We start from the raw sequence: 25,004 nt of genomic DNA, 5'->3' as shown, positions 1-25,004 counted from the left end.
CACTGATTCTTTTGTTTTCTAATGGTTTTATTCTTTGTTCTTTCTAGATTTCTTTATTGTTCTTTATAAATTAATACACACACATACAAGTGTGCAAAAAATATCACATGCTTTATTTGCCGTTTGGTGCTGAATAGTGATGAGCGAGCATACTCGCTAAGGACAATTACTGGAGCGAGCATTGCCCTTAGCGAGTACCTGCCCGCTCGAGAGAAAAGGTTCGGGTTCCGGCGGCGGGCAGGGAGCGGCGGGGGAGAGCGGGGAGGAACGGAGGGGAGATGTCTCTCTCCCCCTGCTCACTGCCGCAACTCACCTCTCACCCGCGCCTGCAGCCGAACCTTTTCTCTCGAGCGGGCAGGTACTCGCTAAGGGCAATGCTCGCTCGAGTAATTGTCCTTAGCGAGTATGCTCGCTCATCTCTAGTGCTGAACACTGTAAGAAAGCTGCATAAAATAGAAAAAACAATTTAAAAATTGAAAAAAACTTTACAACAGCTTACAGGAGGTTTTATGCTACTTTCTAACTGTTTTCAGTATTAAAACACTGAATGGAGCATGTGATGCAATTTTGGCATCACGTGCAGGACCCTCCCCACTACGGTTTCCATCAATTGATTACTTCATGTAACCGTGGTCTAGTTTTTATTCCCCATTTTGTAAGCGCTGTAAAGAGCATTATTATTTTTGCACACCTCTGTATTGTATATACTCCCTAAGGAGAGCCAACACCCCTCTTGATCCATAAATAAAAGTACCATAGCTAGGATTACCGCTCAAAGTGCACATCGTGATGTTCTACATTAATAGTACGTTCTAATAGAAACTTTTTTGACTATTGTTTAGGGTTCATTAATGTACCTGCAACTTTTCCAATAGGTCCATGTTCTGCCTCTTCAGCTGGCCGTTTGCCTTTTCAAGCTTCTGGAAAGCCTCTGTATCATCAGACGGACTGGATGTTTCCAGCATTTCATCATTGATTACATGATACTCCACCTCATAAGCATGGAGCTGCTTAGAGATGTCCATTTCAAATACCTGTATGGGAAAATAATAAGGGATGACAGATTGTTTTAGAAAGCCAGAATCACACACCACTATGTAATACACAGGTTATGTATCTACTTGATTATGTAAACATACAGTATAAGGCCGCCTGCAGACAAGCGGGTCGGATCCGGCAGCGAGAATTCTCGCCGCGGGACCCGACCCGAGAGCCTGCAGAGACGAGCGCGTACTCACCCGCGCCTGGCGGCCCCGGCTCTTTCATGTGCCGGCTGCCGCGCAGCCGGCGCATGCGCAGACCGGAGCCGGCGGCCGGGTGAGTGCGAGCCCCGCACAAAAATAGGACATGCCGCGGTTTGTTTGCCGCGCGATATTTCGCGCGGCCAAACCGCGGCCGTCTGCATAGGAGTGCGTATTGTAATGCACTTTTATGCAAACTTTCAGTGCCGGAAATCCCGTGGGAAATCCCGCCGCGGGATTTCCGCCCGTGTGCAGGCGGCCTAAATGTAGTATTTGGCCAGCAGGGCAATGCCGTCATGCTGTAAACACCTTCAGTGCAAGAACTAATACACAAGCAGCTACTTTGTATATATTAGGGGCCAAGTAACAGTACTTTGTACTTCATTGGGGATATTTGTGTGGAATCTAAACTACAAGTCTGCAACAAATCAACACGTAGGAAAACCGCCTTTCAGTCAGATTGCAAGCTTCAATATAAATATTTAAGGGGTTATTCTAGACTTTGGCAAAAGGTCTAACACATGGGATTCAAACCCACCCCCAATGCTCAGCTGCTTGCAAGTGCCACAAGACAAAACTGCGGCCCCTTTCTTGTATTGCGTCTCAGTTCTATTCACTTGAATGAGACCGAGCAGCAGAATGGCCCCGCGACATCACAGACCGAAGAAATAGACCCTTTAAATAGCTGATTGAGGTTGACACCAATACCAGACCCCACAAATCTGGGGGTCCTTTTGCCTTGCTAACTAAAGAACTGCGAGCGATTTATTTACCGCCTTTTTCTGACAGGGAAATGATCGGTCAGGGCCCATTGCTCCTATGTGTGGAGGCTACGGCTTTTGGAATACGCAGGTTTCTAAGGAATGACGCCAAAGATTTTACTTACAGTATTAATATAAACTATTAACTTGAGTGAGATAGGAAAAAAAAGCGAAATAGGAAAAGATCTAGGTTAACCCCTTAGTGACCAAGCCTTGTTTGCGCCTTAATGACCAGGCCAAATTTTGGAAATCTGATATGTCACTTTAACATAGAATAACTCTGTAAAGGTTTTGCATATCCAAATGATTCGGAAACAGTTTTTTCTCACCATATACTGTACTTCTTTTAGGTGGTAAAAATAGATCGATAGAATTTGTGTATATTTATTAAAAGCTCCAAAATTGGGAACATTTTAAAAAAGATTGTCTTTTTTCACATTTTCAATTGCAATATCTCAAATACGTGCAAAGATACTGTACAAATAAGATATATATTTCCATCTATTTACTTTATTCTGGAAGCACATTTGAAAAACTTTAGTTTTTTTAACCATTTAGGAGACGTACAAATTTAAGATTGATTATCAACATTTTGAGGAACATTTTGTTTTCCTACACCAAGCCAAGATTGCAAAGGCTCATAGGTGTCAGAATGATAGATACCCCCACAAATGACCCCACTTTAAAAATTACATCCCTTAATGTATTCATTCACTGAGGGGTGTCATGAGTATTTTGACACCACAGTTTTTTTTTCAGGAGTTAATGCAATTTAACGGAGAAAAAATAAAATTTCAGATTTTTGCAAACGTCATTTTAAAGGCAGGTTGTTTTTCTATAGTGCACATGAAAATGAGGATTTACACCATAAAATGGATACCCTTGTTTGCCATGTGTTCCGAAACATACCCATTGTGGCCCTAATCTTATGTCTGTATGCACAATGGGGCCCAAAATGAAAGAAGCAGCCGGTGGCTTTCAGAATAGATATTTTGCTTGAAGGTGTTCTAGGCCCCATTGCCCACTTGTAGAGCCCTTGAGCTGCCAAACGACAGAGAGCCCCCACAAGTGACCCCATTTTGAAAACTAGACCCCTTAACGTATTCACCTAGGGGTGTACTGCATATTTTTGACCCCACAGTTTTTGAATGAACCTAAGCAAAGCAGAAGGAAAAATTATGATTTTCAATTTTTGGTAATTGTGTCAATTCAAAAACATTTTTTTTGTACAACACATGTATCAATGAAAACTTTCACCCTAAAATGGATCCCCCTGTTTCTCCTGTGTTCAGACACATACCCATTGTGGCTCTAATCTACTTACAGGACACATGGCTAGGCCTATAATGGAGGGAACACCCGCTGGATTTCAGGGCAGAATAATTGGATTGGATTTCAGGGCACTGAATAAATTCCAGGCCCCATTGATCACTTCTGCAGGAAAGAAAAGGGACTCCCTAAAAATAATCCCCCCCCCCCCCCTCTGTGCCCTTTTTGACGTTCCCTAAATCTTAGATAAAAGTAATAATGTAAACTGTGTGGTATGTCTGAAGACAGGGGTAATTACGGAGGCTGGTTGGGATGGGCACATGGGGCAAAAAAACGGGTATCCCCCCTCCTCTCATGCTTTTTTGGGGTGGATTTCTTGACCTCAGCTCCGGGAATGGGGTGTAAAAAGTGTCGCTCTGTGAGGCTTTATAAGCTTGCTGAGGTGCAGCGGTCTCACACAGAAGGCGTTCAACAAGCTGCTCCTGGAACTGCAGAAAGGTGAACGCTCCTGGGACTTCTTGTAAATTACGCATTACAGGTAGCGATTTGAATAACGCCGGGCTCACGCGGCCGTATGTGGAATCCGCTTACGAAGGTCTGCAACAGATCCCAGCTGTGAGCCCGGCCGTGACCCTGTGTACGGCCGCGTAAAGTGTACTGCGCATAACTGCGTACTCACACAGGTGCTCATGCACAGTACATTGTTTTTGTTTACATTTCCAGTGCCGTCGCTTAGCAATGACACGGGTACCTGCAGCCCGTATATAATGTAGTTGCGTATGGGCTGTGAGTATATCCACTACCATAGAGCACAATGGGGTCTATGTCACAGGTATCTACAGTAAAATAGAACATGCTGCGTTCTGTTTTCTGATAGTGGCTTACGTAATTCCAACCCGCTAATGTGAGTGAAATTGTGTAATCCAATGCATTTGATTGATGCGTATTACCGCGAATCAAACGCACGCAAAGTCCGAAATTTCTATCCAGTCATGCGAGACCGGCCTAAGGTAGATCACTACCTTTTTATCACGTGACCGGGGACCGCTCAACAAGGCCACCAGTCACTGCTCCAGGCTCTCGGCTACTGTTGGTAACTGGGAGCAAGGAGATTTTAAATTTCCTGGGCTCCTGCAAACGTGTCCGGCATTTTTCCGGCGGACGGATGCGCAGAAGTCCAGAAAGGTCTGTGGAGGATCGCAGCCTCCCGTGACATCTCCAGGCTCTCAGCTACCTTTGATAGCCAGGGGCAAGGAGATTTAAAATTTCCCGGGCAATCCTTTACTTTTGCGCATGGGTCCACCATTATGCTGATGGACGCATGTGCCAAACCTGGGAAAGTTCCGCGGATCAAGATCCCATTGAGGGACAAATCCGGGGACCCTGGGTATGTAATTTATCTCCCCTCACGGATACGATCCATAAGGGGATATGAAACGTTAATTTTATTTTTTTTATTACACTTTTTAACTTGGATAACGATGATCAAGGGACAAGGAACCGCATACAGCGGTCCCCGGTGTCATCTCCCTGCAATCAACTATCTTTGACAGCCAGGTGCAGGGACATTTTAAATTTGCTGGGCTCTCCGTCGTTCTGCGCATGTGCGTCACATTATCACATGCGCAGAATCCCGCGGCAGGTGCAGATCGCCGCAGGACATCACAGAGGACCAGGGTGAGTATTTTCAGCTGCCCTCATGGAACTGATCCATGGGGGCAGCTGAAACTAACTTTTCTTTTACTTTTCCGTGATCGCTGTTATTTTTTGGATACCGGTGATCACAGGCCTGGGGACCACTCACCGCAGTCCCCGATAACATCTCCTGCCTCTTGGCTACCTTCACATGGCGCACATGTGCAGAAGACCGGCGTCAGGTTCTGGAGGGCCAGATTGCTGCAGGGCATTGTGGAGGACGGGGGTGAGTATGCTTAGCTGCCCTCATTGATCCGATCCATGAGGGCAGCCAAATCTTAACTTTTTAAACCTTTTTTACACTTTAATGCGAGTGGCGCTATCCACCTGATAGCGCCGATCGCATGACTGAGGGGAGTGGGGGTTTCCCACGGCCCCCCATGACAGTTCCAGGTTGTCGGCTACCTCTGGTAACCGACAGCATGGAGCTGTCATGTCCACAGTCCAGGAACCGTTGTGCAGTTTTTTGGTTTTGTTTTTTTTTTTAGCAAAGTTGCATTTTAAAGTGCAAATAATTACCTGGGTTATAATTTTCTCCATGGTGTCCTTTGTCATATCAGGAATATTGACCTTCAGAAAATCCACTATACTCTCAAAACTGTCACACGCCATAATATGTTCCTTATTATTACTTAGAAGAGTAAGTGCCACTTTGAAAATCACTTCAGTTCCTTGTAGAAAAATAATATCTGAAGAGAGAAAGATTCATTAAATACACAACTTAATTCAAATACCCTCTCACATGAAATAGAGTACAAGTAACACCAAGTGATGCAATCAAATCTAAAGCGGTCTAATACAGTTGGCACTCCCTGCTCATAAGAACACTACAATAAGGGGCTGCCCACATCAGCGTCAGAGGTTCCTTTCCAAACCTAAGTCATTAAATTCCACGAAAAAACAGGCGGAAATTGCATTGCATGCAGCATTATATTATCCTGTAAAATGCCAGATAGGCAATGGGGTCCGTTCGGTGCCATTTTCCTGCTCGAAGAACACAGCGAGAATACAGAACCCTTCTGCACTAGTGTGAAGTAGCCGTTATTTAAAGAAATCAACCACCTGTTGGGTACCTAAGTGGTACCCAACAGGTGGCAATGTGGCTGCCCACTACAGGGGACAGAAGCTGCTGCTGGTGCCCACAGATTAGTTGCTCAGGCTAACTTGATAGCAGACAACATATTAGCTCGGGAATAGGGAAGTAAGTTGAAAGGTGTTATATGGTGGCTGCCACTGTTGAGGAGATTCCTGGGAATAGTGTGGCTTGCACCATTATGAGGGCATAATTGCAGACCTTGTTTACTGACCAGTACCAGCAAACAGAAGTGGTGACAAAAAAAAAAAAGGTCAAGGGGAAAAATACATAATGTGAACATGGCTATAAGTAAACTCCCCCAAATGGGCAGTGTATATATTTGTGTGCATGCCAATCCCTTCTTGCAGTACTGACTAAATTTAATGTGTAAACCCCCAATGAAGATGAGATAGAACAATACCTCTGCAGCGCCACCTATTGGGTGGTAGCATTCCTTCAAATCCATGCCTAACCCTTTATACAGGTCTTCAGAGAAATGATTGGGAATATGGCCTTATAAGTCTCCTCACTCACCTTCTTGGTGCTCTTCTTAAGGAGTGAGGTTACCCCTCCCGACCCACATCATAGGCCTCTCACTAGTCAAGCCAGGATCCTACTGCACACTGATGAGGGGCAAAAATCCCGAAACACCTGTCCGTGTATGTATTCTGGCTTGGTTTTCAATTCCAAATCATTGCTCTATAGACCTGTATAAAGGATTAGGCATTGATTTGAAGGAATGCTGTCATCCAATAGGTGGCGCTGCAGAGGTATTGTTCCATCTTTCTTATTTGATATTACCTAGAGAAGCATGGATGGCCTTATAAGTCTCCTCAGTCATCCTCTTGGTGCTCTCCTTAAGGAGTAGTGTTTCCCCTCCTGACCTCCGATGAAGTAAATGGTCACATTTTAGCCCCCCATAATGTTGCTTATTAGCTGTTTAATCTCCATTTTAAGATACACAATAAATGGACAAGAATACAGAATATCACATCCTCCTCTCTCCTGGGAAGGCTTTCCACAGCGTTTCAGAATATGGCTTACCAAACACTCTGGCAACAAATCCAAGAGGGAACTGTGAGGCAAATAGTGTTAGGAACCAGGGAGCAGCATAGAGGCTGGGGCTTATCTCATGCTCTTCCAGGTGGTTGTAGAGATCTCTATGATAGTCATGTAGAAGCCGCGAAAGTTGGTACATTTGTATCTAGAAAAAAAACATACTAATGATGAACTCCTCAAATAATCTCCTAAAGGTACAAATGTACGGTTTTGCTTATAACCATTAATTATAATGTAGGCTTTCGATAACATCTAACATTATGGCTTAAACTAAGCAGCTAAGACAAGCATATTTAACAGATTATGTATATTAAAGTAAGCTGCATAGTGACGTTAATACAAGCTATACAGCCCCAGTACATTAATCATAGTAATATAATTTGGAGGGCTGAAAAAGACATACATTCACCCAGTTCAGCCTATTATACTACAATGTTGATGCAGAGAAAGGCAAAAAAAAAACAAATTTCCTCAATTCAGGAAGAAAAAACCCTTCCTAATTCCAAATTTGGTAATCAGATTAAATACCTGGGTCAACAACTCATCTCTACAAATCTAGTGACTATAACTTGTAATTACTCTCAAGTAGGACAACCAGGCCCCATCTAAAAAAAGCAAAAACTACCATCAATTCCCCAACACCTAATCTTACTGCACAGAGTTCTATACTCTCACTGCTCTTACAGTAAAGAACCCCCTTCTATGCTGCTACAGAAACCTTCTTTCCTCTACCCGTAGACCATGTCCTCGTGTCTAGAGCAACCCTAAGTAGACCATTTATAGGTTGAAGAGGAATTCTCCAACATCAATGACAAATAAAAGATCAAAATGTATTAGTACGTAAAAACTACGCGTTTCACACTAATACAAGTTCTTACTCATAGTATGTCCAGCTCTGAGGAATGTTACATGAAGGTAGTTATACGAAAGTGCAGTCACAGAAAAACCTGAATCAGACGAATAACAAATGCCAACAAGTAGGTTTTTCCCCTAAGAATATGAAATAAACATATATAAGGAAAAATACAGCAAATCAGTATCTGGGAAATATAAACCTGTAAAAACACAAGAGCTCAATCAGCTCCTCTTTACTGACCCCCTCAACGGCTATAGCCCGAGGGAGACCATAGGCACAAAAAACACAGACGCTGGTCATAAGATGCAGGCTTTAGATGTACTGCCCCTTAACCCCTTAATGACATAGCCTCTTTTTCTCTCGCTTCATCTCGGTTTTCTACTCTCTATGATCAAAAAATTAATAATTCTTATTTATCCACCGGTTTCACTGTCTGAGGGCTTGTTTTTTGTGGGATGAGTTGGATTTTTCAATGGTGCTATTTAATGTACCATATAATGTACTGAGAAACTTTTAACATTTTCTAAGTGGAGAGAAATGGAACAAAACTGCAATCCCACCATCTTTAGGCCCCTCTCTCATACAGCATCGGCAAAACACTGTTTTTAGAGCCGTTTTTTGGATACAGGTTACTATGTCCAACAGCGGCTTTTAATACACCCCATCATTGTGATAGGTGATAATGTGCGTTAAAAAGTGCGAAAAGGCGGCAAAACAGTGCAGACAGCACTCCAAAAATCCTGGCGTTAAAAAGCGCACGTGTGAGAGTGGCCTTAGAAGGTGAAAGGGCGTTTTGTTTTTACGGTGTACACACTCACATAACTTTATTCTGTGGGTCAAAACGATTAATGACAATACTAAAATTTATACAGGTTTTTTGTTGTACTGCTTTTAAAAAAGAAAAAAATCTTGGGAAAAAAAATAGTTATTTTCTGCCACCATAACTTTATTTTTCCATTGATATACTTATGCAAGGCTCATTTTTGCGACATGTCCTGTATGGCACCCTTTTGGAGTTCATATTACTTGAACTTGCGATAGTTTGATCAGTTATACAGTACGATGCAATACCATAGTATTGTATTATTACTGTGATCTGACAGGCAGTCTATCAGTCTATCAACACTGAATAGGGCATTTAAATGCTGCGGTTGTGGCGGGTGGGCATCAGATATCAAAAGACAGTGGGCGCCCATCATGTATGGAGTGGTTCTCGATTCCGCTCCACACATACCCAGAATGCCCAGGATGTAAATGTATGCCCTGGGGCATGATTGAGTTAAATGGACCACAGAATACCTGAAGCGACATCATATCTGGACGGTACTGCTTCCGGAAGGCAAGGTCATACATGAGAAATTTTAGCATCTCGAAGGATTGCTGTTCACTCATATGTAATAAAAGGACTCCAGCCACAAAACTAATTCCCTGGCAATAGCCAACTTCCTTGTCCAGCAAAGAGTATGCCTTGAGAAGATTATACAGAGAGAGTTGTCCTGCTCCCAGCTGGGCAGAGAAGTAGGGGTGAGTTGGAAAAGTCCTTCCTATAAAATAAACATACATTGAATATTTAAATTCATACCAGATAATCTCAATCATACATGTACCTAAAATACTGTATGCAACTCCAATACTGATGAGAAAGAGCTACGATGATGACTGAATGGGACTTAAAGGGGTTTTTCAGAAGCAAAACTATTGGTGAACTATAGTCGGAATAAGTCCCCAATAGCATATCAGTGGGGTCCATCACTAGGGACCTTCGCCAGTCAGCTGAATACATGCTGCTATAGATGGCCGGAACTGTCAAAGTGCTGTCCGTAGCTTTGTGGCTCAGCTTGGAATAGCAGCCGTTTCCTATTGACGTGATAACTGCAATAACAGGACTTTGGCAGTTCCAGCTGTCCTCAGCAGCATGTACTCCACTAACCGGCAGGGTTCTCAAGCGGAAGACCGCGCTGAACTGCTGCTGGGGACCTAAGTTGAAGGCAAGTCACCAATAGTTTTGCTCTTTAAAGGGTATAATGTGTTCCCAGCAGTCACAAAATAAAGGTTTCGGACACAATAGTAACATAATTGTACAATATATTATTACTATATGAGGCACATTAAATATGTAAAGACCTACTATAGACCATGTTAGCTACATACCCAGATCGACGAGGATCGCATGCTGTTGAGCTGTGAGCTGCTTCAGAAGCTCGCCATATGTTATATCTGCCGGCTGCTGTTTGCTTGGTAGTCGGTGTCTTATACGATACTGCACGGAAAGGAATTGCCATATTTCCCCCCGTTTGCATTTTGGGACACCTATCAAGCAGAAGCATAAACATTTATTAGCATATGTATGGGTGCATTTACAGATCATAGTGTAGGAAATATAGGGAACATTTTATTGGACAGAAAAATATTCTGTCTTTTGGTTCTATAACTTTGAACAAAATAAATGCTGTGGTCTGCAGAGTTACAGATCTGAAGTAGTGTGCTATACGGCAAGATGAACACCCACATTTTGATTGAATAAAGCTCTTGTTAAAAGGAGTAGTCATCTCAAGAAAGAGGCCAATGTGGATAGTACATGATGGAATTAGTGAAAATCTGGTCTGCACAAGGGAGTGGTCTTCTCAAAGAGTTAGGCCACCTGCAGATCGGCAGATTTGCATTGTGGAATCCGGAACGGGCGTCCGCCTCTGGATTCTGCAGCAAGTACCACCCATAGCATGCTATGGCAAAACGCGATTTCCTCTGCACAGCATGCTGTGATTCTGTGCGGGCAGCTTCCTTTTAACCCCTTAGTGACGGCCCTATAGTGTTTTTATGTCCTGCTGTTGCAAGAAGTTTATTACAGCTGACACCCGCGGGCAATAGTCGCAATCAGCCGATCGTGGCTATTAACCCTTTAAATGCAGCTGTCAATTCTGACAGCGGCATTTAAATCCCCCAAATGATGTGAGAGGCTTGTAAGCCTTCTGGGATTGAGGGGTGCCATGGACCAGGTACCCCTATGAAGTAAGTCACTACTCACATATATCCAAATCACTGGAGCGTCAGGAGGGCTTTTTGTTGTCCAGTATTTCTCTCTGTTCTCTGGTATTTCTATAGCTAGAGCCAACTCCCAATGCTTTCCTACTGGGATGTCGGACAGGCCAGTGCTATTGGATCTCTTATTAGATTCCACCATCTGAATACTACGCTTTTGGTTGTCCCTTGCCTACTAGGATTCTTGACGTCCCGGGACACCAGGAGGGTCCCGTTACGTCTGGGTGAGTCGCATACGTTTTGAGAAAACCTTTTGTATTATAACTACCATTCCTTACCATTGGGGCGCTACCATTCTGATTCTTGTTTTTTTAATTTATTTATCCATCCACGTAGCTGCCCGAGGGCTTGTTTTTTGTGGAATGAGTTGTATTTTTCAATGGTACCATTTAATATACTGCATAATTGTGCAGCAAAAACTTAAAAAATTCTACGTGAAGTAAAATGGAAAAAAAACTAAATTCCGCCATCTTTGAGAGGGTCTCATTTCTACTGCGTACAAAAGTGACACGACAACTTTATTCGGTTACTATATCAAATTTATGTATATATATTTTTTCTGTACTACTTTGCTTCCCAAATATAATTTAATTTTTTAAAATTATTCTCTGCCGCCATCTTCTGACAAGCATAACTTTATTGGGATACATACAACTTTTTGATTGCTTTTTGTTATATTTTTTCTTGGAAATACAGTAACGCGAAAAAAATAATGGCACAATTCTGGCGTTTTTTTTTTTCCTGAGGTCCACCATGTGGGGTGAATAATGTGTTACTTTGATCGGGATCGGGCTTTTACAGATTCAGCGGTACCTAATACATTTTGGGTTTTATTATTTAGATTCTTTTATTAAAAATATAGGAAAAGGGTTTGTTTTTAACTTTTATTACCTTTTATTTATTTTTAAAATTAATAAAACTTTTTAAAACTAATCTTTACATTATAGCTACTGCCACTAGGAGGCAGGCACTAAGCAGAAAAAAAAAAGTATTAACTCCTCCCACTAACTATACCTCTCCTGCAGGCAACAAGCTAATCAGTTTGTATGCAAACAGTAGAAGCAGGTAGGATATGAAAAAAACTGAAAAACGTTTAAACTATATCTGGGTGCAGCACCATGTGCAAACCAAAAGAGAACTGCTCCAAGAAGGAGAAAAATATGTAAAAAAATTTTAAGATCAGACTGGGTGGGTGCCGTGTTGCCCAATGAATGAGATGAGAAAGATTTTTATGGCAAGTACAAAAATCTTGTTTTCTCGTCTGTATCATTGGGGGACACAATTAAAGGCCATGGTAAGTTCCAGAGCAGTCTCTCAGGGGTGGGGAGAAGTATACAAGGATGCGCGCGGTCACCGAGGGAGGTGTCCACGAATGTAAAAGTGTGCCCCTGGTAAAACTTTTAAAAAGGTGTACGATGAGGTCTTTTTTTAGTGCCTTACACACTTGAGTACTAAAGGAGCAGAACCTCCGCTGGGTACCGTCCACAAAGCACCCCCATGCCCAAGTGGAATGCGCAGTAACACGACACAGTAGGCCTTTTCCACTGCTGATCTGATCCAGCGAGATAATTACCACCTTGGTAGTAGCAAGGCTATGTCTTGGGCAATTAGGGATCACAAAGAGTCAGAGAATCTCAAAAGGAGGTGTCTGAGAAAAGTAGATCTGCAAGTCTCGCAGTAGACCCAGTTTGTGGAAAGTGTTTTTTCTGGAATGTGCTTCGAAGGGACAGAATGAAGGCAAGAAAATGTGCTGATTGAGGAATAATCTCAACACCACCTTAGGTAGAAAGGAGGGGACATGACGCAGAACCACCATGTCCTGATGACAGACTGTGAATGGAGGTTTGGCCAACTACGCTGTGTGCTCGGAAACCCTACGGAGGTGATCGCTTGCCTTTTGTCCTGGAAGCCTACCTTTCAATACAAAAGGCAAGCTTGCATATTACTCAATGACTCAAAGGAATGAGACCGTAGTGTGTCCAGTACCAAATTAAGGGCCCAAGTTCGGACAGGAGAATGGTCTGGAAGAGCAAAATGAGTGTCTCCCTGTAGAAAGTACAGATGGACGACTTTGAGGCCAGTGGGTGTTGGAAAAGTATGGATAATGCGGATACCTGTCCCTTTAAAGGAACCAAGGACCAAGCCCATATCCAGACCCTCTTGTAGTAAAGACAAGAATTGTGAAAAAAAGTACATATGATGAAAGTTACGTTGTTTGCACAAGAGAATTGTTTTTCCAAACGGCGATGATAGCCCTGAGAAGAAGAGGAGGGCTTTCTAGCCTTCGTTATGTTTTAAATGACAGGTTCCGCAAATCCACAGGCTCTCAAGACCATGGCTTCAACCACTACACCGTTAAATGAAGCGTGGACAAACTCGGGTGGAGAAGGGGGTCTTTGAGAAGATCTTTCCTACAAGAGAAGATCTTCTTAAAGAGAAAGGCGTCACAGGGACTCGACTAGAAAGTTGATGAGCTCTGCATACCACGCGCGGCCGGGCCAGTTTGGGGCGATGAGAATAACCAGGAGTCCTTCCATCTTGATCTTCTTGACAAGTCTTGGAACTAGTGGGAAGGGGGAAAAGATGTACTGGAACTGGTAGGCCATCTTTGGAATTGTGGGTGTGTCCACTGCTCAAGCTTGGGTTTTTTGAGAACTGGACACAAAGATTGTCAACTTGCAATTGATTCTGGATGCCATCAGATCAACATCCGGATGACCACACCTTTGACAAAGTGTCCAAAATACTGTGAGATGTAGCTCCCATTATACTGGGACAACTGTCTACGTGCTGAAGAAGTCTGCTATCCAGTTTTCCACTCCTGGTATGTGGACCGTTGAGAAAGTTGGAAGATGGTCCTTGGCCCTTAAGATTTTCGCAGCTTCTGCCATGACCTTTGTGCGGGTTCTACCTTGATGACTTAGGTACATAACGGCCATCAAATAGCCATCATGTTGTCTGTTTGGACCTGAACTGGGAGAACTGTCAGCTGCGGTACAAAGTAAAGAAGCAACAGGAGAAGGACACGAAGTTCCAAAACATTTATTGGTTGTGTGGACTTCTTCATGGTCCAAGTGCCTTTCGCCGTGAGATTCCACAAAGTAGCCCCCCAGCCGAGGTTACTAGCATCTGTTATGAGTATCTGCCATTGGAGGGGCAGGAAGGACCTTCCCCGATGGATCCATAGGGAATCCAGCCACCAGAGGGTGCACTGCAGTTGCAGGGGTAGGCAAATCTTTTGATTGTGAGACTATGGATTTGTCCCATTGCAAGTGAATGGGTCCCAGGATTTTAGCCACATGGTCCTGCGTGTGGCTATCAAAGCCACCGATGCGCAAGCTAAGACTCTGGCCATATCCAGGGAAGCTTCACAGACCACCTAGGCTATCTGATAGGCAATGTTTGCCAATTCTGAAATCGAGCTGAGGAGAATAATTCAGCGTAGTTGTTAAGTGCATTCAGAAGATACCCCGCTGATTCTAGTAGAGGCGAAAATCGTCAGGAGTGCTGAACTCACTGTCTCAAAGTAAGTTTTGGTTAGTGACTTAATTTTTGTATCACAGACATCTTGAGAAGACAATGCGTCCACCATAGGGAGGGTGGTGTGTTTCGCCAAACAGGACACCGCTAGTAAAGATGACCACTTTTTCACTAACTCCTCCAGAAAATGGGGCTGAGGGACAGGGAGAGAGGATGTAGGGGTGGGCCTTGTTGAGAAGCAACTCTAGAACCAAATGATAGCCCAGTACAGAAGGGGAACTGTGCAGAGATTGGGGGAGAAGGAAGCCCTCCCTGCAATAGCGCACCAGTATTGTACAATACTGACATGATTGCGCTCGATGCAGTGGGAGTGGCCTGACTATGCCTTAAGCCGAGGGCTCAATTTATGGCCAAAGCGGTCCGACTAAGATGGAGGGAGAGGAAGCTGGCACAAGACGAGATTAAAAGTACCACCAGCAGTGGAGAGCTGCACGCGGTCCCTCACCTTGTAAAGACCGGGCACAATGTCCTCCACCGCAAGAAAAAGGAAACCCTGCAGGCAAAAACAGGAGTTCTGCTAACGCAAGGGGGGTGACTGCACCCCTTCAGGCAAGTACAGGTGGTCCCCGACTTGCGAACAGGTTCCGTTCCAGGAGCCTGATCGCAAGTCCATTTTGTTCGCAAGTCGAACAAATGCTTGTATGGAGCAGGATCGCGGGTGGATCTCGCTCCATACAATGTCGGGTGCCGGCTGTTCTTACAGCGGGCACCCGGCGGCAGCAGTTCCAACGCGCCGCTTGTCGGAACTGTTAACACTTTAAATACCGCTCTGACAGCGGTATTTAAAGTGTTAACAGTTCTGACGAGCGGCGCGGCTCGTCGGAACTGCAACCGCTGGGTGCCCGCTGTAAGAAACAGCCTGCACCCGACGTTCAGGGGGCCCGTACAGCGTCCCACGATGAGATCGCGGGACGCTGTGCGGTTGCTAGGCAGCCGCGGGACCTCCTGAAAGGCCCCAGGGCTGCCTATGCAGAGTGCCGATCAAGCGCACGGCTTGATAGGCGCTCTGCATAGACAGCCCTAGGGCCTTTCAGAAGGCCCCCGGCTGCCTAGCAACCGCGATCTGACCGGACAGGCTTCTATCAGGCTTGATAGAAGCCTGCCCGGTCCCTGCACAGTATGATGTAATGCCATAGCATTACATCATACTGTGCAGGACAGATAGTTCGTATCTAGCAAAATTCGTAACTCGAATGTTCGCAAGTAGGGGAGTATCTGTACACTGGCAAAGTGACAGTAATGAGACAGGAAAGGGTTGGAGGGACTGTTCCCCTAATGTCTATCCTCATTATGTACCTGACTGGGAGACTTCCCTGGGGAAGGTAATAGCCCTGTGCCCACCCACCTTAGCAGAAAGGTACTGCTCTCCTATTGTCTCTGAAGATGGGGATTATAGTAGTGAGAGGGGTAATACTCACCTTGCTGCAGAGTGAGGAAGATACCGTCAACAAGAAAGTAGTGGATTGCACAGCTCAAGCAGTGTATGCCCTGTGCTTGCCTGCCTTTAGGGAGGAAGGCAGTGCTCCAGAAAAAGGGAATACTACGCCTGGCAGGTCACGTTCAAGTTAGGGCTTGTATGTGCTTCTTTTTATTCTGAGATGCGAGCAGAAAACGGAACGATTAACTCTGTTCTGTTTGACTCCCTCAGTGGGGTAACTGGGAGAGTCCTGCCCCGTATTCCCCGAGCCCAAATGGTTTCTGAAGACCAGCAACAAAAAGGTTTGCCCCCTATGGACAGTAAGCTAAGACTGGTTAGCTTGGTGCCTATAGGAGGGGTAGAGCTAGTAGGAGGAAGGAACACCTTTTCTGATTTGTGTCTGCCTCCTAGTGGTAGTAGCTATAACTAGAGTCTTCAGCTGTGTCACCTATTGCTATGGACAACAACATATTAAAAGTTATGGGTTACTGAATATGCCGACGGAAATCAATTTTTGTTTATATTTAAAAAATTACTCTTTAAAAAATACATTTGGTATCACCATAATCCTAGTGACCTACAAAACAAAGTTCATATTTTTAGCATTTTTCCCCATTTCACCCCACTTACACATTTTCTAGTATGTTCCACATAAAAAAAGACCTGGTGTGGCTATGTTAATGGAAAAATAAAAGTTAAGGCTCTTGGAAGGTGGGAAGAAAAAAACGAAAAAGTAAAAAACCTCCGGCCCTGAACAGGTCAACAGTTCTGTATCAAAGTATATTCCATCAAAACTTGATCAATTATGGGACTGACAAACAGGATATGAAATCAACGGAATATTTTAAAAATAGCCATGGGATTTTTTTAACGTGGATTGTGGTACTAAAACTTGCCTTGTAAGGATGAGGCCAGACTTTCCAGCAATTCATTCTTCACTCTAAAAAAGGAACTGGTCATGTCCTGCTAACCTACACCAATGTCTGAGTCATATAGTGTGGTGGTGGTGGGTAGGGGAATTTTAAGACAGATTAGTCCTCTTGGTGGTGCACAGCAGCCAAGAGGGTTGATAGAAGACTAGCTACAATTGCATATATGGCATACAATTTCCTGGGTTTTCAACTAGCGAGGTGGTTTAGACCAGGGGTCCCCAGCTCCAGTCCTTAGGGACCACCAACAAGTCATGTTTTCAGGATCTCCTATAGTAATACCACCTGTGGCAATGTACAGGGCCCTGACAATAATTACATCACCTGTGCAACACTGAGGAAATCCTGAAAACATGACCTGTTGGCGGTCCCTGAGGACTGGAGTTGGGGGGAACACTGAACATCTTGTTAAACATGCACAGTCTAAAGTTCAGATATAAAACTAACAAATCTAATGGAGCTTCCGTCCACTAAAATAAGTTTAGAGGAGTGGACAGATCCCTTAAGGCCCATTTACATGGAACGATGATCACTCAAAATTCAATCAAACGGCAGTTTGAGTGACAGTTTTGAGCGATCACTTTGTATAACCTCTTAAGTAGCTAAATAGCTACTCAAGAGGTTATTACCATGTAAATGAAGGCGGAGTGGGATACCACTGATAGCTCCGAGAACAGCAGAAGCTCTGACAGCTGCTTTGTTCTCGGAGCCATCACCTAGTATCCCGCTGAGAACTCAGCGTGCGGCGCTGATAAGAGTCATTGTTGACTTTTAGCTTGCTAAAAGTTAGCGATGAACGAATCATGCAAGAACTGTGCACGACGGCCGCGTGTTTCAATGGCTTTTGCACGATAATCGTTGTGTCTAAATGGGCCTTTAGACAATGCAAATGTATTAAGTGCTGAAAGCTGGCAAAACTTTCCCTACATTGAGAATAGATAAACAAGCAGACATCAATGAAGAAACAAGGTTTCAATTATCTTCACTCTTGTCATCATGGCTTTATATATACTAACAAGCATTGATACATCTAATACAAATGGATAACAAAGCATCTAAATTGTCTGTACCTTCTTTTAGTGTTGCATATATCTCTTCCATATCAAACCGGATTTTAGTTCTGCAGTTTAACTTCTTATCCCAGAGATTTGAAACTTCTTTTTGACAGATTCCGACTTCCTCATAATCTAACTTAATCTTTCTGGACTGCAGCTCATCTCTGCTTGCTGAAAATAGAAAAAAAGTTAAAATGAATAAAAAGAAATACTAAACAAGATAACTCTATGGGTGAATCCAAATGTGGTGTTCTAGTAGGTTTTTTTGTTTGTTTTATTAGGGTAGCTGCACTCATGGTAATCCACAGTAAGGCCTCCTGTCCACGGGCAATATTTCACTGCGTTACCCGCGGCGATAATCCGCACGTGGGTAACGCAATGAACGCTTTCCGTAGGATAACTATGAAAATCGGAGGTTTGAGTATACGAACGGAAAATCGCGGCAATTTTCCGCTCGCGTATAAAAAACCACGGCATGGCACGATGAACCTATCATAATGATAGGTTAATCGTGGAAAAAGGCAGTGACATACTGCTCCCCAGCAGTGGTATATTGCACCGCCCGTGGATAGACGGCCTAAAGTGGAAAAATTCTGCACCATGTGAATGATATTTGCTCAAATATCCACATGGCTGGTACTGGTATTAATTTCTGTTCTGCAACATTATTCTATTGGGCAGGGTGACTCATTTTTAAAGGGTTCAACTTGCTCCCTTTTTTGGAATTGCTTGCTTTTCTAAGGGTATTGTAGAAATAATGAGAGGTGTAATTACGAAGTTCAAGATATCTTTATTCTGTTATGTATAATGTATGTCAACTTGTTTTTCTTTGCTTGCTTGAATACTGTTAATATTTGGCAGTTATGGCAAGCTGATTTACCAAATACTTCACAAAAATAAAACATTTATATGAAAAACCAGATAGTTCATGTTGGAATGATATGACACACACACACACACACGGGCAGATTTGTATTGTGGACGATCCGCAGTAAAGTGCGGGCATTGTAAGTCATGCATTTTCGCTTTTTCATTCACTCGCATATGAATTGCTTTATTTTGCTGCAGAATCTAAGCGGGCGGCAGTTCTGCCATGGACTCATCATGTTGTGGGAAGTAGGTCAGGGATGCACCAGGTGAATAATGAAATATTACAAAGTTAATCGGTATAAACTCACCTGGTGCCTGACGGGGAAATCAGCCTGATAATCCTCGTCGGCACCGATGTCCAGGAAGGCTTTAAACTGGTTCTTTTAATCCCACATCCGCGGCAAGACGGAGAGCAGCAAAAATATTCAGCAAACAAGCACCTACAGGTGCTTGATAAACCGCAATAGTGAAAAGAAAAAAGCTGTTTTTGCGCTCGTCGGGATAAAAGACGAAAAAAATGTAAATATAATTAAATTTACATAGATTAGAGCGACGCGTTTCGGCGAATGCAATCGCCTTTTTCAAGCTCTAAAAACAAACATGTTTGTTTTTAGAGCTTGAAAAAGGCGATTGCATTCACCGAAACGCGTCGCTCTCATCTATGTAAATAAATTTAATTATATTTACATTTTTTCGTCTTTTATCCCGACGAGCGCAAAAACAGCTTTTTTCTTTTCACTATCATGTTGTTGGAATTGCCAAGTCCAGGTGCCAGCCAGCAATCAGTGGAGCTCAGCCTACATTTTGTAGGGGATAAATTCTGCGTGAACTGACACCCTAATACACCATAAAATATAGGCATGACTTGGCCAATAACATAATCCAATATCTAAACTGTAAAGCATCAGGGGGAGCCAGTGTTTGACTGCCATGGTGATACATGCTTCCTAGCAGACCTTTCATAGAAGAGACATCTATTTTTGAATGGCTATCCTTAGATTCTTAACATTCTTCTATTATCACATATTACAAATACTGAAACAATGTAACTATAAAATTACAAAACATTCAATGCTTTTCCTTACCTTCTGTAAAAAGAAAAAAGAAAAAAATTTTTAAAAAAACACAAAAAGCATCAGATCGTGTTGTCCATGAAAATACAAAAGAAAAAAAAAAAAGAATTCTATTATTAGGTGGTTAATAATACACAAAGAGACAATTTTTCTCAGAACAGCTATACAGCCAAAGAAATGTGACAAAAGGCTGTTTGTTCTTATGAGGAACTTGGGATTACGGTGCATATATTCTGTGTGGCGTTTGACACAAATGTTGTAATGCAATGTCTGGAAGTTACTGTAGAACGCCATTTATAACTTACAGTATGTCAGATTTGGAACTAACCTTCAAGTTTTAGGTTCTCCTTTTCCATTCTCAGTAATAATATCTGCTGATGTATTGCTTTCCTCCATAGCCGCTGGAGGTCTTCAGCAGTCCGTCTCCCATCTGCACTGTCAGCAGCATGGTCGTCCTGGAGGAGGGATGCTAGAGGGTCTTCTTCCATGGTTGGAGGAAGAGGAGACAACGGCAGCAAATCATTGCCATCCAGATGATCTGAAACAATGTAGGTATAGAATGTCCATCATTTCCGCAGTATCCCACCATACACATCAAGAGTCCCACCATTCACCAGCTGACTGATGTGGAGCGCTGATGGAGAGCCAACATTCTGTCACCGGCACAGACTTCCTGTTTTCACAGAAGCACACTTGTACTTCTTGTTTCTGAGACAAGTATAGATCCTTTTTTTTAAACTTTCTGGGTGTAATTTAGTCTACAAACGTCCAATGACATGTAGTAATAAACTCCGACAGCGTTACACACCGTTCTTACTTATTGTAACATTTACCAGACAGGAAATAACATTTATTTTAAAAAAAAGATGAATGGTTTGCTGTCAGAATTCAGGCAAATTCACAAAAAGGAAAAAAATCCTATATACTTCCAGACATCTCACTGAAGTATAATTCATGTGTGCCGAGAGCAAGCAGCAGATAATCGCACCTTCTGGATAACCGCATCCTGGATTAATTTATGGCTATTATGACTAATCTCTCAAAATGGCTCCAATCTGTCAAAAATATATAGATTATGTCTGCCAATCTCCCTAACGGTGACGTCACACTTGCAATAAAATCACGCAATTTTCACGCGAGGTGTGAGTAAAAACACAGAATTATGAAACCATTGATTTTCAAAGGTTTCATTCACATTTATGATGTTTTCACTCATTCGATGTGAAGATTAAATAAATAAATAAATAAATAAATAAATAAATAAATCGCAGCATGCTCTATCTTTCTGCGTTCTGCAATTTTTTTTTTCTCTCCCATGTTTCCCTATGGAGCCACCATTTTATTGCATGACAACGCACAAGCGATTTTTGTGCAACGCATTCTTAACTTTAGAAAGTCCTATTGACTTTCGTGCAAAAAAAAATCACGGGGAAAAAAAAAAAAAATCGCAAGCAGCGGTGATGTTTTTGCAATAAAAAGCATCGTTGACGCGCAAGTCGTGGGATCGAAGACACGATTTTCTCGCAGTGATATCGCCTGTATGAAACTACCTTTAATGACAAGCCATATATGTTTTTATAGCGCTCACTTAAGGGTCTTTAGGCTAAGCAGCCATGAGTCTATGGTGGCCTAATCTAAGGCTGGCATAGGAGTGCTATGTCAGTAAGACAGCTGGGTTCCTACACTAATGGCCGGGAGCAGAGAGACCTCCAGTCCCAACTGTTCCACCCCTTACATGCCAAGATTAATAGTAACTGTGGCATGTAAGTGGGTGTTGGGAGAAGAAGCTCTCCCTGTCATCCATCAGCACCCTGCAATGTGATCACTTGGTGACAATGGGTTTACATGGCAACCAGAAGCCTAATCAAGGCATTACCATGTGCTAGGCTTACCAGCCTATTAAACCCGGTCTCCGGGTCTTGTTGCTGATCTGTCAAAAGTTTGCTAGACTGCACTACATAAGTAGTACAGTGTAGTGTACCAGCGAATGGGCGGTTGCATTTTCAAGTCCCCACGTTGGGCAAAAAGTTGAATTAAGTTAAAAAAAAAAAAAAAACACTTTCCTTACAATTTTTTTAATGGGAAAAAGATAGTCGCTTTCGTAATGACCTGTACTATAAAAAATATTGTCTGTCATCCCACACAGTGAATAGCGTAAAAGAGAAAATTTAAAAAGCAAATTGGAAACTGCCATTTCTCATCAGTATCATTGGGGGACACAGTTTTGACCATGGATATAGCCTCTGCCACTAAGAGGCGACACTAAGTATAAAAGTGTTATCTCCTCCCACTAGCTACCCATGCTGGGTATGTTACCGTCTAGCGGCGTGTCTTTCAGAGTTGCCATGCTGTTGCCTTTGCCACCTTACGGTTTGTGTCATGTCTACATTGGCCGTCATGTCAACTGGTTATCCGCTTTACTCCGGGCTTCATGACGCCTGTGCTACCTGTGGTATGGAAAGCATGCGGTCCACAGAAGGTCCGCGGACACATTGCTTCTCTTCTTCGCTCCAGAATGGGAAAGCCTTACCTAATAGCTAGCCCCCCTATGGTGACCTGCCTGCAGTGTCCTTGAAGGCAGCTTTAGCGTGTTCTCCGCTGACAGGATAAGACGCAGGCTGGTGCCTCCCAGAGCCGCATACTATTTGCCCTCGTGCTGCTACACAAGGCCTAGACTTCTTCAGAGACTATGGGCTTCATTCAGAGGGTGGAGGCTGTGGCTATTGTCACAGTCTCAGAGGACTGATACTAATGGTAAATTTAGCCATGTGTCTCCTTTTCCCATTCTCTCTGGTAGCAGTAGTTCCCATGCAATCGTTTGAGATGCTTCCTACCAACCCTTCAACAGCGGTGCTGTCATTCGACAACATGAGTAGCTGGGTGTTTACATTCTGGTTGTCAGCGGACCCAGACGTTCAACTGGGTCGCCAGCTAGAGGGGCCCCCAGTTCTTTGAAGTTTCACCCCCTTTTTTGATGGTGCTGATGTCACGTCCAGCTCGTGCAGTCTACTTGTCTCTCTTATAAGCGGGAGGCGCTATCTGGCGGAAGTTTCTTTGACATCAAAAGAAGTAAGTTATCGTCCTGTTGCATGTTACCACATGGCATGTGGTATCTTGGCCCCATGTTAATGAAGACTAGTCCCCATGGTACGAGCCGGTCACAAATGGGCTTGGTTGTATTTCGCAAATTTACCTCTCTCAAGTGGCTTTCGTCAGGAGCCCTGGCTCTGTGCTAGTGGTCCTGACAACACAAATGGATTCTTTGGTTTCCAAGGTGGGTTCCTCGCACTGTCACCGCTTCGTGGCAGTACAGGGTTACCGTGCCAAAGACATCATATGTTCAGGCTGTGTTATGGCACATATTACTCAGATAGCGGGTGCCTCGTTGATAGATCCTCATTGGGAGCGTTTTCCCCAGTGGGGGGATGGGACCGTTATTCTGGCCCCTTTATACTCCGTCTCTGGGCATGCTGGATGCTTAGGCACCCATTAACTCTATTCACAGTTAAAGAGCTGATTACGCTTCTTTACAAATGTGGCCGCTTATATTTCCTGACCCCCTTGGGTACTGTCTTCCCCAATGATACAGACAAGAAAACAAGATTTTTGAAAGACTTACTGTAAAATCTTTTTCGGCATGTTCATTGGGGACACCGCACCCACCCAGTCGGTTATTAGGACTGTAACATACTCCTCTTGGTTGGAGTGTCCTCAGTGTAGTCGCACATGGTGGTAGAAAAAGTTACGTTTCTTAAGTATTGTTATTTATTAACTATAGTTGTTGTATCTTACTTGGCTGCTCCTACTGCTTGCATACAAACTGGGCTGGACTAAGGTCGCCTGTCCATGGGCATAGCGTTTTCCCAGAGCAGATTTCCGCTGCGGGAGAACGCTTAAGTCACCATGATTTTCCACAACGAACCTATCATTAAAGATAGGAAAATCTGTGGCCAAGTCATGGCAAGCCGCAATTTTTATACGCGAGGGGGGGGGGGGGGGGGGAATCGCTGCGATATTCCGCTCGTGTATTTTTGGCTGCGCTTTCCGTAGTTATCCTATGGAAAGTGTTTATTGCGTTACCCGCATGTGGATTATCACCACGGATAACGCAATGATATATCACCTGTGGACAGGAGGCCTCCTGCTTGTAGGAGGGATATAGCTAGTGGGAGGAGTTAACACTTTTATACTTCGGGTCGCCTCCTAGTGGCAGAAGCTATACCCACGGTCAGAGCAGTGTCCCACAATGAACATGACAAGAAAGAGATTTTATGGTAAGTTCTTACAAAAATCTTGTTTTTTTTTATCCATCTGTCTCATAAAAAAATGCAATAAAACCATTCAACAAGTCACATTTACCACCAAAATGGTACCAATGGAAACTGCAGCCCCTTCTAGCAAAAATCAATGCCTCGTACAAGTAGGTTGGTGGAAAATTAAAAATTATATGGATCTTGGAATGTGTTGATGCAAATACAATTGGTTTTAGAGTTTTATTATAAAAAAGTAGAAACTTAATAATGCTATATAACTCTGGTATTTCCGTAATTATATTGACCTTCAATTTTCAGCCCCGCAAAAAAAAAATGTAATAAAAGTAAATAATAATACAATAATTTATGTCCCCCAAAGTGATACCATTGGAAGATGCAACTTTTGCTGCAAAAAAACATGGCCTCATGTTGATGAAAAGAAATAATCTTGTTGTTATGGCTCTTCAAACTTGGCAATGTTAAAACAAAATGAAATTGCCTGGTCATTAAAGTGCAAACTAGGCCAGTCACTAAGGGATTCATTTATTAGCATTGAAACCTGGCATCTGCCTATAGCAACAAAAGAAAAAAAAAAGTATTTGTAACACTGGACGTGCGGTTGATAAATCACTCATTGTCAAAAAAACAATCCATCCCCTAGAAGGAGTTGTCAGAATCTAATAAAACTTTATGTGATTGTAACATTGATATAAGTAAGTGATACAATAGCAGGGCAAAAGGATTGTTTATTGCATAAAGCTTAACACTTGAAGGGAAGCTCTAGTACCCTGCTGTACCGCATCTAGCTTGGATTTAAGATGTGATACAGGCAGGCATGGAGGCTCTAGTATCCTGTTGTACCGCATCTAGCT

At 43.2% G+C, this 25,004-nt stretch overlaps 1 protein-coding gene across 2 annotated transcripts in view; it reads right to left on the bottom strand.

The window, feature by feature from the left end:
* Positions 1-25,004, bottom strand: part of TBC1D4 (TBC1 domain family member 4) — a 127,241-nt gene that overhangs the window by 4,432 nt on the left and 97,805 nt on the right. For both annotated transcript variants that reach the window (XM_066581066.1, XM_066581074.1), the window contains 7 exons: positions 20,208-20,417; positions 17,952-18,107; positions 10,108-10,266; positions 9,256-9,500; positions 7,086-7,245; positions 5,486-5,655; positions 858-1,034 (listed from right to left, as the gene is read on the bottom strand). In XM_066581066.1, the coding sequence (XP_066437163.1) occupies positions 858-1,034; positions 5,486-5,655; positions 7,086-7,245; positions 9,256-9,500; positions 10,108-10,266; positions 17,952-18,107; positions 20,208-20,417 (1,277 nt within the window). The remainder of the gene's footprint in view (positions 1-857; positions 1,035-5,485; positions 5,656-7,085; positions 7,246-9,255; positions 9,501-10,107; positions 10,267-17,951; positions 18,108-20,207; positions 20,418-25,004) is intronic.

This window comes from Eleutherodactylus coqui, chromosome 1, assembly GCF_035609145.1.
Source record: "Eleutherodactylus coqui strain aEleCoq1 chromosome 1, aEleCoq1.hap1, whole genome shotgun sequence".
In the NCBI taxonomy this organism is placed as follows: domain Eukaryota; kingdom Metazoa; phylum Chordata; class Amphibia; order Anura; family Eleutherodactylidae; genus Eleutherodactylus; species Eleutherodactylus coqui.
This window is presented reverse-complemented; position numbering and strand designations above follow the sequence as displayed.